Source organism: Calidris pugnax, unplaced genomic scaffold (genome assembly GCF_001431845.1).
Source record: "Calidris pugnax isolate Ruff unplaced genomic scaffold, ASM143184v1 scaffold1007, whole genome shotgun sequence".
Taxonomy (NCBI): Eukaryota; Metazoa; Chordata; class Aves; order Charadriiformes; family Scolopacidae; genus Calidris; species Calidris pugnax.
The window spans coordinates 133905-145507 of NW_015091650.1; the positions used below are offsets into that span (position 1 = coordinate 133905).

General features: G+C 64.9%; 4 protein-coding genes across 5 annotated transcripts; all 4 read right to left on the reverse strand.

Moving 5' to 3' along the window:
- Nucleotides 1–445: 445 nt before the first annotated feature.
- LOC106899960 (serum amyloid P-component-like) lies at nt 446–2466 on the reverse strand. Its single transcript, XM_014961903.1, has 4 exons — nt 2266–2466; nt 1791–1881; nt 1437–1606; nt 446–1161 (listed from the first exon to the last, which is right to left on the reverse strand). The coding sequence occupies exons 1-4, from the start codon at nt 2327–2329 to the stop codon at nt 566–568; spliced, it is 921 nt and encodes a 306-aa protein (XP_014817389.1). The 5' UTR covers nt 2330–2466; the 3' UTR covers nt 446–565.
- Nucleotides 2467–2637: 171 nt separating this feature from the next.
- Nucleotides 2638–6570, reverse strand: LOC106899957 (serum amyloid P-component-like). 2 transcript variants are annotated; one of them, XM_014961900.1, is made up of 5 exons: nt 6370–6570; nt 5895–5985; nt 5541–5710; nt 5051–5265; nt 2638–3174 (listed from the first exon to the last, which is right to left on the reverse strand). In XM_014961900.1, exons 1-5 carry the CDS (start codon nt 6431–6433, stop codon nt 2770–2772), a joined length of 945 nt encoding a protein of 314 aa, XP_014817386.1. In that variant the 5' UTR covers nt 6434–6570; the 3' UTR covers nt 2638–2769. The 2 variants fall into 2 exon arrangements, with proteins under 2 accessions (XP_014817386.1, XP_014817387.1); XM_014961901.1 differs by lacking the exons at nt 5051–5265; nt 5541–5710; nt 5895–5985; nt 6370–6570 and adding an exon at nt 3647–4237 and having other exon boundaries at nt 2668–3389.
- Nucleotides 6571–6771: 201 nt separating this feature from the next.
- LOC106899961 (serum amyloid P-component-like) lies at nt 6772–8341 on the reverse strand. Its single transcript, XM_014961904.1, has 2 exons — nt 7751–8341; nt 6772–7493 (listed from the first exon to the last, which is right to left on the reverse strand). The coding sequence occupies exons 1-2, from the start codon at nt 7827–7829 to the stop codon at nt 6874–6876; spliced, it is 699 nt and encodes a 232-aa protein (XP_014817390.1). The 5' UTR covers nt 7830–8341; the 3' UTR covers nt 6772–6873.
- Nucleotides 8342–9017: 676 nt separating this feature from the next.
- On the reverse strand, nt 9018–11092 carry ACKR1 (atypical chemokine receptor 1 (Duffy blood group)). Its single transcript, XM_014961902.1, has 2 exons — nt 10859–11092; nt 9018–10393 (listed from the first exon to the last, which is right to left on the reverse strand). The coding sequence occupies exons 1-2, from the start codon at nt 10877–10879 to the stop codon at nt 9470–9472; spliced, it is 945 nt and encodes a 314-aa protein (XP_014817388.1). The 5' UTR covers nt 10880–11092; the 3' UTR covers nt 9018–9469.
- Nucleotides 11093–11603: the final 511 nt, after the last annotated feature.

The following is an 11603-nucleotide window of genomic DNA, read 5'->3' on the forward strand; positions in this document are numbered from 1 at the left end:
GCCGGGCCTGGGGAGCGCCTGCCCAGAGCGGCGGCGCGGGCGGGGAGCGTCCAAGCAGCGGCGGGGCGGCGCCGGGCCGGGAGGCGGGACTACACCCCCCGGGATACCGGGCTGCCTCCCCCCGGGACACGGGGCTGCACCCGCCGGGATACCGGGCTGCCTCCCCCCGGAGCTCCCCCTCCCGGCCCTGCACTCCCCGGGGGCTGGTGGGGGCGTAACGTTCCCCAGCGCTGGGCAAGAGGCTCCCCTCTCTGTCCCCCTGCTCCTCCCGGTGTCCCCGGGACGGGATGGGGCCCCTGGGCTGGCGGCAGCCCCTTCCCCCCGGCTCCGTCCCCCTTCCTCCTCTCCCGCCGACCCTCACCCAACGTGTTTTCTGAGCCTGGATTAATTACCTGAGTCACACTCGGCTTCGGTGGGCTTCAGTTTGCCTAGCAGAGACCGTTGCTGCTTTTCTAACCCATTTATTCATGTATGTGATGCGGGGTGGCTTTGGAGGGGGGTTACACAGCAGGGAAGGGGGGGGACGCAGCCCCCAGCTCGCTGGCCACCAGGAGCGTGCCGGGCATCAGGGCTTCAGGTACACCTCGCCCACCGTCTTGTAGGGGAAATTCCTCCAGCCGAAGATGGGGGCTTTTTTGGGGCTGTCGCGCATGGCTGCCCTCACCTCCAGGGTAGAGATCCCGCTGTCCCACATGTACACGGAGGACATTTCCCCCACAAAGGACTGCTGGGCGTCGAAGCCACCCCCAAAGGTGTCCTGATCCTGCCCCAGCACTATGGCTGCCTCCGCCCCCACCGTGTAGCCCCTCTGCAGCCCCTTGCGGGGCCAGGGCTTCCCATTGAGCCAAAAGCCCACGATGCCGGTGGTGGACTCCCAGCTGGCGCAGATGTGCTCGTTTGCCATGATGCCCTCAGGGACCCGGAAAGTCACAAACTTGCCCCCCACGTAGAGCCGATACTCGCTGGGCTTGGGCTTGAAGAGGAGGATCTCGTTGTCCTGCGCCTTGGTGGCGTAGGAGAAGAGGCTGTGGGGCCGCGTCAGGTCAGTGTAGGACCACAGGCACACGGTGAAGTTCTGCAGAGGCTGCTCCGGTTTTGCCCTCACCAGCACGTGGGAGTCCTTGGTCTCTTGGGGGAACACGAACACTTTGTTCGCCAGGTCTGGGAGAGGCGAGAAAGAGGTGACTACTCCTGACACGGAGATGGCGTCTGCCCAAGTCCCCCAAGGGGAAACAGGGTTGCTGCGTGCCAGCCAAGGGGCCACCACCAGCCTGGAGGTGGCCTCCAGCATCAGACCCAGAGGTGGCTTCCACCACCCAGACTGACCACACGTGGGCTGTGATACAGGGTGGCACAGGCACGGGGTGGTGAGGACAAGCTGCGGGAAATAGGGGAAGAACCCTTGTCCCCAGCCATCCCCTTGGTCCCCTCCCTACCGTCTATCCACAGGTTGTAGGTGGCCACGGTGGTGCCCAGGGAGCCGGTGGCCCTGCAGATGTAGGTGCCCAAGTGCGACTTGTTGAAGGAGGGGAAGAGGAGGATGTTGTCAGGGCCTTTCTGCAGGGGGTCATGGTGTCCATCCTTCTCCCACAGGAACTCCTTGGGGCTGAGCCAGGCCGGGTGTCACTCAGGTCAGGGGGACACCCCAGCATAGCCATGCCATAGGGTGGGGGGACATGGAGGGACCATGGTGCTCCCTCCCCCATTTTTCCCACTGGGGCTGGGGACACCGGAGCTGCGTGTCCCATGCGGTGCTGTGACAGAGCCTGGGGGGGGACACGACGTCTTACCTGGGGTCCCCCGTGACCTCGCAGGAGAGTATCAGCTGGTGGTACATGGTGGGTACTGGCGGGTGAGCCTGGATCCGGGCGGTCACATTTTCTGCAGCACCGAGAAGGAAGGGCCAGCATGGGTGGGGAGGTGTCCTGTCCCCACCCCTGGGGCCCAGCTGTACCAGCCTGTGGGACCCCCGTGTCCCCACCGCAGCCCGGCATCACTCCTTGTGGCACCCACACTGTGTCCCTGCTGCCCACCACTGCCGTCCCCCCTGTGTCACTCAGGGAGCCCTTCTCGGCTCCTGCTGCACTGCCATCGCATCTCCTCCTCCCGCCCCCGCTGCACCCCCTGTGCTCACCGCACCCCTCGCTGCAGTGCGCAGGGTGCCCCACTGCACCCCACAGCCACCACTGCTGTGTGCCCCCCCTACACCTGCTGCTGTCCCCACAGGACCCAGAGGGGGTCCTGGCACAGCCCCCCTGTCCCTACCTCGTGGGGCAGCGAGGCTGAAGAGCACGATGAGGGTAAGGAGGCAGAGCCACAGCTGCCCCATGGCACTGCTGAGCCTGGCTACGGCAGCCCCGTGGTGACAGGGAAAGGCAGAGCCACCACAACGTGGCCCCCGGGCTGCTCAGGGCTTGTGCTGGGCTGCACGTGGCTACAGGGCGGTGACATTCACCCGGACCTTCAACTCCTCGAGTCCGGGATCATTGGCCCACGGGGCTGTTTGCCGATCCGGGGTGGGCCCGGGGGACCGGTTTGGCTGCCTGGGAGCCTGCAGACCCAGCAGGCTGGCAGGGAGCCCGGGGATGGCGGGTGAGCATGGGGACGGTGCTCCCCGGCTCCATCTGAGCCCCGTCCCCACCAGAGCTCCTCGGCTGGGCCACGCAGACAGCACCTTCTCCTTGGCAGGTTGCAGAGGTGGAGGGGTGATGGGGATAGGGAGGGGAGAGCAGGGTCTGAGGCCACCCCAGCCCCAGGCCCGGCCGGCTGTCACGGCCCCAGCGCCTCCCGGAGCCGGGGCTTCACCACCACATCGCCTTTCAGCTCGAAGCTCAGGCTCTTCCAGGCCAGGAGGGCGGGCGGCAGCCGCAGGGACTGGTAGGCAGATCTCATCTTGTCTGGGGACAGCCCTACGTCCCACAGGTAGACATCGGCCAGCTCGCCCGAGAAGGAGTTATAGACGTCGAAGCCGCCCCCGAAGGCGTCCTGCTCCTGCCCCAGCAGGATGGCTGCCTCCGCCCCCACCGTGTAGCCCCTCTGCAGCCCCTTGCGGGGCCAGGGCTTCCCGTTGAGCCAGAACTCAGCGATGCCGGTGGCTGATTCCCAGCTGGCGCAGACGTGCTCCCAGTCTCCGCGGCCCTCGGGGACCCGGAAAGTCACAAACTTGCCCCCCACATAGAGCCGATACTCGCTGGGCTTGGGCTTGAAGAGGAGGATCTCGTTGTCCTGCGCCTTGGTGGCATAGGAGAAGAGGCTGTGGGGCCGCGTCAGGTCGGTGTAGGACCGCAGGCACACGGTGAAGTTCTGCAGCGGCTGCTCTGGCTTCACCCTCAGCACCACGTAGGCGTCGCTGGGGTCATTGCGGAAGACGAACACCTTTCGGTACAGGTCTGGGGGATGAGAGAGGGGACGCAGTGGGAGGTTGGGGCATCCTGCAGCCCCCTCCAACTGCCTCTGAACCTTCCTCCATCTCCCCTGGGTGACTCCATGTCCCTGATGTCGCCTCTGCTGACCCCAGCCTTGCTCCCGCATTCCCCCTGACCGCCCTCTGGCACCAAGCAGAGGGATCCAAGAGCTACTGCCACATTCCCCCCAGCCCAGCCTGACCTGCCCCGTGCTGGCTTCTGTCCCCCAGTGTCACCCCTACCTTCCTGGGCCACAATCCCCGAGAGCCTGGCCAGGATGGCAAGCCAGAGCCACAGTTGGCCCATGGTCCCAAGCATCATGGTCGGTGCCGGGAAGAAGCCGCCTCGGCGCAGGGCTGCCACCCGCCAGGTTTATGGGCTGGAGGGTGGGAGGGGAACCGCACCCCCCCAAGTCCTGTCCCCAGCCCCGCCTGACATGCCCGGGAGGAGCAATTTCACGCTGTGACGTGGCCGTGCCACAAGACCCTGAGTCACCCGCCTGCACAGGATCCTCTTGGAGCTGTGCCCCGGCCATGTGCCCACCCGGGCGGCAGGGCCACCCCGAACACGCGGCTGCATCTCAGTCCCCTCGCCTCACTTACCCTCCCTGGGCAAAGCCCCCCATGGGAGTGACCCAGTTTAACCTCCGCTTGTTTGAGAGGCACAGAAGAAGCTCCCCCTGGACCTCTCACCCTGACCCTCAGCTCTTGGGCACGTCCTGGGCTCTGCTTGCCCTGTCCTGGACAAACAGATGGAGCCTGAAGCCGTGGGCACCAGGTGGCAGAAGAAACTGCAGCAAAGCCAAGGGTCCAGTGTCCTCCGAGGGCGTCCATGTGTCCTCCTGCAAGTGGATGGGGCCGGAGCAGAGCCCTCTTGCCCAGAGGCAGCCTGGCTGGGAAGGAGGAGGATTTCATCTGCTCTGGGCTCTGTGATGATGGTGCTGGGCAGGGGATCCAGGCCGGGGATGGAGAGCACCCGTGCCAGGGAGACAGCAGGATGCTCTTGGCCACGGGCGGCCGCCCCCTTTTTGGGGACTATGTGGGCTCATTCCCCACTGAGCCAGTTCCTCAATTTACCAGGGATGAGCCCCTGGGTCCCACAGCATTTGCCTCAGCCAGGGCAGCTCCTCGTGTGCCGCCACACCGGACCCCTGACCCCTGGGGTGGGCAGGTCCCGGCCGCAGGCTCGCGCCCCCCAGCTCTCCCTCCTCACCCATTTCACATCCCCCCATGTGCCTTGTGACCGCACGTGGCCGTCCCTCGTGGGAATGGCCATGCGCGGCTCAGATGACTCCAGCGCTGGATATAAATTACCTCGCTTCCCGCTCATAAGACTGCAGAGCTCCATTATGAACTTTCCCTGCTAATTTGGAGGCACGAGGAGCACACGCCTCCTGTTTCCCATCCCTTGGTCCGTGGGAGCCTGGCTGGAGGCGATGGATGTCACCCCCTCTGTGTCCCCCACCCCCCCTCCCAGCCCCTGCCATTAATGGAGCTTGACGAGCGGCTCTGACAGACGTATATATTGTATATAATTCCCAGTGGCTGATCTCGGATGTGACACTTGGCTTGTCAGGAGGGAGCAAAAATCCTGTGTCACTTCCCATTGCTGCTGCCCTGCCAGCTGAAATCTCCCCGTGGGGCCACGTAGAGCCGATACTCGCTGGGCTTGGGCTTGAAGAGGAGGATCTCGTTGTCCTGCGCCTTGGTGGCGTAGGAGAAGAGGCTGTGGGGCCGCGTCAGGTCAGTGTAGGACCACAGGCACACGGTGAAGTTCTGCAGAGGCTGCTCCGGTTTTGCCCTCACCAGCACGTGGGAGTCCTTGGTCTCTTGGGGGAACACGAACACTTTGTTCGCCAGGTCTGGGAGAGGCGAGAAAGAGGTGACTACTCCTGACACGGAGATGGCGTCTGCCCAAGTCCCCCAAGGGGAAACAGGGTTGCTGCGTGCCAGCCAAGGGGCCACCACCAGCCTGGAGGTGGCCTCCAGCATCAGACCCAGAGGTGGCTTCCACCACCCAGACTGACCACACGTGGGCTGTGATACAGGGTGGCACAGGCACGGGGTGGTGAGGACAAGCTGCGGGAAATAGGGGAAGAACCCTTGTCCCCAGCCATCCCCTTGGTCCCCTCCCTACCGTCTATCCACAGGTTGTAGGTGGCCACGGTGGTGCCCAGGGAGCCGGTGGCCCTGCAGATGTAGGTGCCCAAGTGCGACTTGTTGAAGGAGGGGAAGAGGAGGATGTTGTCAGGGCCTTTCTGCAGGGGGTCATGGTGTCCATCCTTCTCCCACAGGAACTCCTTGGGGCTGAGCCAGGCCGGGTGTCACTCAGGTCAGGGGGACACCCCAGCATAGCCATGCCATAGGGTGGGGGGACATGGAGGGACCATGGTGCTCCCTCCCCCATTTTTCCCACTGGGGCTGGGGACACCGGAGCTGCGTGTCCCATGCGGTGCTGTGACAGAGCCTGGGGGGGGACACGACGTCTTACCTGGGGTCCCCCGTGACCTCGCAGGAGAGTATCAGCTGGTGGTACATGGTGGGTACTGGCGGGTGAGCCTGGATCCGGGCGGTCACATTTTCTGCAGCACCGAGAAGGAAGGGCCAGCATGGGTGGGGAGGTGTCCTGTCCCCACCCCTGGGGCCCAGCTGTACCAGCCTGTGGGACCCCCGTGTCCCCACCGCAGCCCGGCATCACTCCTTGTGGCACCCACACTGTGTCCCTGCTGCCCACCACTGCCGTCCCCCCTGTGTCACTCAGGGAGCCCTTCTCGGCTCCTGCTGCACTGCCATCGCATCTCCTCCTCCCGCCCCCGCTGCACCCCCTGTGCTCACCGCACCCCTCGCTGCAGTGCGCAGGGTGCCCCACTGCACCCCACAGCCACCACTGCTGTGTGCCCCCCCTACACCTGCTGCTGTCCCCACAGGACCCAGAGGGGGTCCTGGCACAGCCCCCCTGTCCCTACCTCGTGGGGCAGCGAGGCTGAAGAGCACGATGAGGGTAAGGAGGCAGAGCCACAGCTGCCCCATGGCACTGCTGAGCCTGGCTACGGCAGCCCCGTGGTGACAGGGAAAGGCAGAGCCACCACAACGTGGCCCCCGGGCTGCTCAGGGCTTGTGCTGGGCTGCACGTGGCTACAGGGCGGTGACATTCACCCGGACCTTCAACTCCTCGAGTCCGGGATCATTGGCCCACGGGGCTGTTTGCCGATCCGGGGTGGGCCCGGGGGACCGGTTTGGCTGCCTGGGAGCCTGCAGACCCAGCAGGCTGGCAGGGAGCCCGGGGATGGCGGGTGAGCATGGGGACGGTGCTCCCCGGCTCCATCTGAGCCCCGTCCCCACCAGAGCTCCTCGGCTGGGCCACGCAGACAGCACCTTCTCCTTGGCAGGTTGCAGAGGTGGAGGGGTGATGGGGATAGGGAGGGGAGAGCAGGGTCTGAGGCCACCCCAGCCCCAGGCCCGGCCGGCTGTCACGGCCCCAGCGCCTCCCGGAGCCGGGGCTTCACCACCACATCGCCTTTCAGCTCGAAGCTCAGGCTCTTCCAGGCCAGGAGGGCGGGCGGCAGCCGCAGGGACTGGTAGGCAGATCTCATCTTGTCTGGGGACAGCCCTACGTCCCACAGGTAGACATCGGCCAGCTCGCCCGAGAAGGAGTTATAGACGTCGAAGCCGCCCCCGAAGGCGTCCTGCTCCTGCCCCAGCAGGATGGCTGCCTCCGCCCCCACCGTGTAGCCCCTCTGCAGCCCCTTGCGGGGCCAGGGCTTCCCGTTGAGCCAGAACTCAGCGATGCCGGTGGCTGATTCCCAGCTGGCGCAGACGTGCTCCCAGTCTCCGCGGCCCTCGGGGACCCGGAAAGTCACAAACTTGCCCCCCACATAGAGCCGATACTCGCTGGGCTTGGGCTTGAAGAGGAGGATCTCGTTGTCCTGCGCCTTGGTGGCATAGGAGAAGAGGCTGTGGGGCCGCGTCAGGTCGGTGTAGGACCGCAGGCACACGGTGAAGTTCTGCAGCGGCTGCTCTGGCTTCACCCTCAGCACCACGTAGGCGTCGCTGGGGTCATTGCGGAAGACGAACACCTTTCGGTACAGGTCTGGGGGATGAGAGAGGGGACGCAGTGGGAGGTTGGGGCATCCTGCAGCCCCCTCCAACTGCCTCTGAACCTTCCTCCATCTCCCCTGGGTGACTCCATGTCCCTGATGTCGCCTCTGCTGACCCCAGCCTTGCTCCCGCATTCCCCCTGACCGCCCTCTGGCACCAAGCAGAGGGATCCAAGAGCTACTGCCACATTCCCCCCAGCCCAGCCTGACCTGCCCCGTGCTGGCTTCTGTCCCCCAGTGTCACCCCTACCTTCCTGGGCCACAATCCCCGAGAGCCTGGCCAGGATGGCAAGCCAGAGCCACAGTTGGCCCATGGTCCCAAGCATCATGGTCGGTGCCGGGAAGAAGCCGCCTCGGCGCAGGGCTGCCACCCGCCAGGTTTATGGGCTGGAGGGTGGGAGGGGAACCGCACCCCCCCAAGTCCTGTCCCCAGCCCCGCCTGACATGCCCGGGAGGAGCAATTTCACGCTGTGACGTGGCCGTGCCACAAGACCCTGAGTCACCCGCCTGCACAGGATCCTCTTGGAGCTGTGCCCCGGCCATGTGCCCACCCGGGCGGCAGGGCCACCCCGAACACGCGGCTGCATCTCAGTCCCCTCGCCTCACTTACCCTCCCTGGGCAAAGCCCCCCATGGGAGTGACCCAGTTTAACCTCCGCTTGTTTGAGAGGCACAGAAGAAGCTCCCCCTGGACCTCTCACCCTGACCCTCAGCTCTTGGGCACGTCCTGGGCTCTGCTTGCCCTGTCCTGGACAAACAGATGGAGCCTGAAGCCGTGGGCACCAGGTGGCAGAAGAAACTGCAGCAAAGCCAAGGGTCCAGTGTCCTCCGAGGGCGTCCATGTGTCCTCCTGCAAGTGGATGGGGCCGGAGCAGAGCCCTCTTGCCCAGAGGCAGCCTGGCTGGGAAGGAGGAGGATTTCATCTGCTCTGGGCTCTGTGATGATGGTGCTGGGCAGGGGATCCAGGCCGGGGATGGAGAGCACCCGTGCCAGGGAGACAGCAGGATGCTCTTGGCCACGGGCGGCCGCCCCCTTTTTGGGGACTATGTGGGCTCATTCCCCACTGAGCCAGTTCCTCAATTTACCAGGGATGAGCCCCTGGGTCCCACAGCATTTGCCTCAGCCAGGGCAGCTCCTCGTGTGCCGCCACACCGGACCCCTGACCCCTGGGGTGGGCAGGTCCCGGCCGCAGGCTCGCGCCCCCCAGCTCTCCCTCCTCACCCATTTCACATCCCCCCATGTGCCTTGTGACCGCACGTGGCCGTCCCTCGTGGGAATGGCCATGCGCGGCTCAGATGACTCCAGCGCTGGATATAAATTACCTCGCTTCCCGCTCATAAGACTGCAGAGCTCCATTATGAACTTTCCCTGCTAATTTGGAGGCACGAGGAGCACACGCCTCCTGTTTCCCATCCCTTGGTCCGTGGGAGCCTGGCTGGAGGCGATGGATGTCACCCCCTCTGTGTCCCCCACCCCCCCTCCCAGCCCCTGCCATTAATGGAGCTTGACGAGCGGCTCTGACAGACGTATATATTGTATATAATTCCCAGTGGCTGATCTCGGATGTGACACTTGGCTTGTCAGGAGGGAGCAAAAATCCTGTGTCACTTCCCATTGCTGCTGCCCTGCCAGCTGAAATCTCCCCGTGGGGCTGGGGCTGAGCTCGGAGGTCCCCACAGGCATGCAGGAGGCTGGGGCTGACCCCACCGTGGGGTCTTGGGGAGACACTTGAGGCACCCCAGGGGTATCTCCATTGAGCAAATCAGGGTGTCCGACCCCAAATGGTGGTGCTGAGACCCCAAGGAAGGGGACAGAAGGAGGAGAGGCACCAAGTCTGGTGGCCACATTGCCCTCCCCTGGGTTCTAGGGAAGCATTGCCTGTGTGGCAGAAGCTGAGGGGCTGGTGGGGAGAGGGAACGTTGTGGTGGGCCAGGGGTGGGCACAGGACCCTGGGCTGCACCATAAGGAGCTCAGCAGCTGCCACCCACCCCGCGGTGGCCAAGCCGTGTGGCAATCAGGACCACGGGCCCCAGGCAGCAGTGCAGCACCCCCAGCCCCTCGCTCAGCCCCAGCATGTAGTCGAAGTGCTCAAAGGTGCCACAGCTGGGCTGCAGCAGCCGGGCCTGCAAGAGGAAATCCACAGCCAGCCCCACGCCGTAAGGCACCCAGAGCCCAAAGAAGAGCCAGCTTGCCCCGATGGCTGGCTGCCAGGCTGCCCTCAGCCGCGGCATGGCCACTGTGGCCGCCAGAAGCACTGCTGGCAGCAGCAGGAAGAGGCAGAGGCAGAGGGTGAGGTGCAGCAGATACGCTGGGGAGAGGACGTCCACTCTCCGGCGGATGCAGCTCGTGTTTGGGGCTGCCACAGTGCCGCTGGCAAGAGCCACCGGCATCGCCAGCAGCAGCGCCCAGGCCCACAAAGCCACAGCCAGGCGCCGGCTCCGGGGGTCCCAGCGGCACCAGGCGGTGCTGCAGGAGCTGCTGCCCACCAGCAGCCCTTGGGCAAAGAGGCTCCAGTGCCACAGGAGGTGGGTGAGACTGCAGAGCCCTGCACCCACCCGCCAGCCCCACCTGATGCCCACTGCCACTGGAGGCAGCACGGCAGCAAAGAGACCCATCCCCACTGCCAGCTGGGCCACCAGCGCTCGGCTCTGGGGCCAGCTCCAGGCGTGTGGCTGCTTGGCCAGTGCCACCAGCAATGCCCCAGTGCCCAAGGTGGCTGCAGCACTGGTGATGGCCAGGAAGGTGGGGGCCACGCGCTGGAAGAGGGGACAGTACTCGTTGTGACAGGGTGCAGCATCATAGTCCAGGAAGGTCATGTTGCTGTTGTCGTAGGAGAAGTTGCCCAGGATGTCCAGCAGGTCCAGGGAGTTCTCGCCCTCCAGGACCCCGGGGCTCTGTGAAGGAGACCCATGGGCATCAGACAGGGATGTGCCCAACTGACCACAGGAGCCACATCCCACAGCATCCCCTGATGGGCTGCTACTCTGGGCCGTGGAGCTGCTGCCCCACTGGTGCTGGGGGATTTGTGTGCAGCCCCGGTGCAGGATGAGAAGAACGATTTATCAGGCAGGGACACACTGTGGGAGAGGGGAGGCCGCCTGCAGCAGATACCTCGGGGGTGTGGGATTGTCCCGGGCTGGTCCCACTGTGTACGAAAGCCCAAATTTTCTCACAGCGGAGAGCTGCAAACCCTGCAGCGGGTGAGGGCAAACCCCATTGAGCCATCTGCAAGCAATCATTTGCCAGCAGTGCCCACTGCGAGCCACAGCTCTGCTCACCTCCCTGCACCCTCGTGGCCCCAGCATCCAGCAGGATAGAAAATCACTGGGAGAAGCAGCAGGGCAGGGAGAGACACTCACCACCGGGATGCAGTTGCCCATGGTGTATGTCCCAGGATGGCACTCGCTCCTCCGTCTCTGGGGTCTCGAAGGGCAGCCGATGCTCAGCCGCGAATGGTCTCCGCAGGCTGCAGTGCCCGGCGGCGTGTGTTCAGGGGTGCAGGGTCCCCAATGGGCACCACACAGAGCAGGACACGCTCTCCGAGAGCCGCCCTGCACGGTGGCACCCGCTCTGCTCTTCCTCGGGCTCCGCTCCTCCCGCTCAAAAGGGAGGGAAAGGGCTGTGTTAAGGAGATAAGAGCCCCCTCCGCCAGGGCCTGAAGGAAACAGGCGGGCCACGGCTGCCGGTAAAGCCAGTGAGCCGCCAGCCCAAGCCCGCAATTTCTTGAGCAGGAAATGATCATTTCTTGGCAGAACACCTTAAATTAATTAGGAACTGTATTTTCAGGTGCCCTGGCCGTGCAGATGCTCCTGTTGCTGGCCCGGACTCAGGCATGTGTGGCTTTTCATCTCAGGGGTGGCAGCTGCGTGGGAGCCTGGTCCAGGGTGCAGGGTGAGTGCTGTGGGGGCAGGATGGGGGTGGTAGCCGAGGGGACCCTGCAACAGCACAGCTCAGGGACAGTGATTCCCAGCCCCTGTTCATCAAGGAAATCTGCAGCTCTTCCTGAAACACCCTGCTGCGAGGCCAGATCCTGCGGGGTGACCCTGTGGCACCGGCGCTGAGTCACGGGCTCCCTGGGCAGCAAGCCCAGCTCAGGGCGGGGAC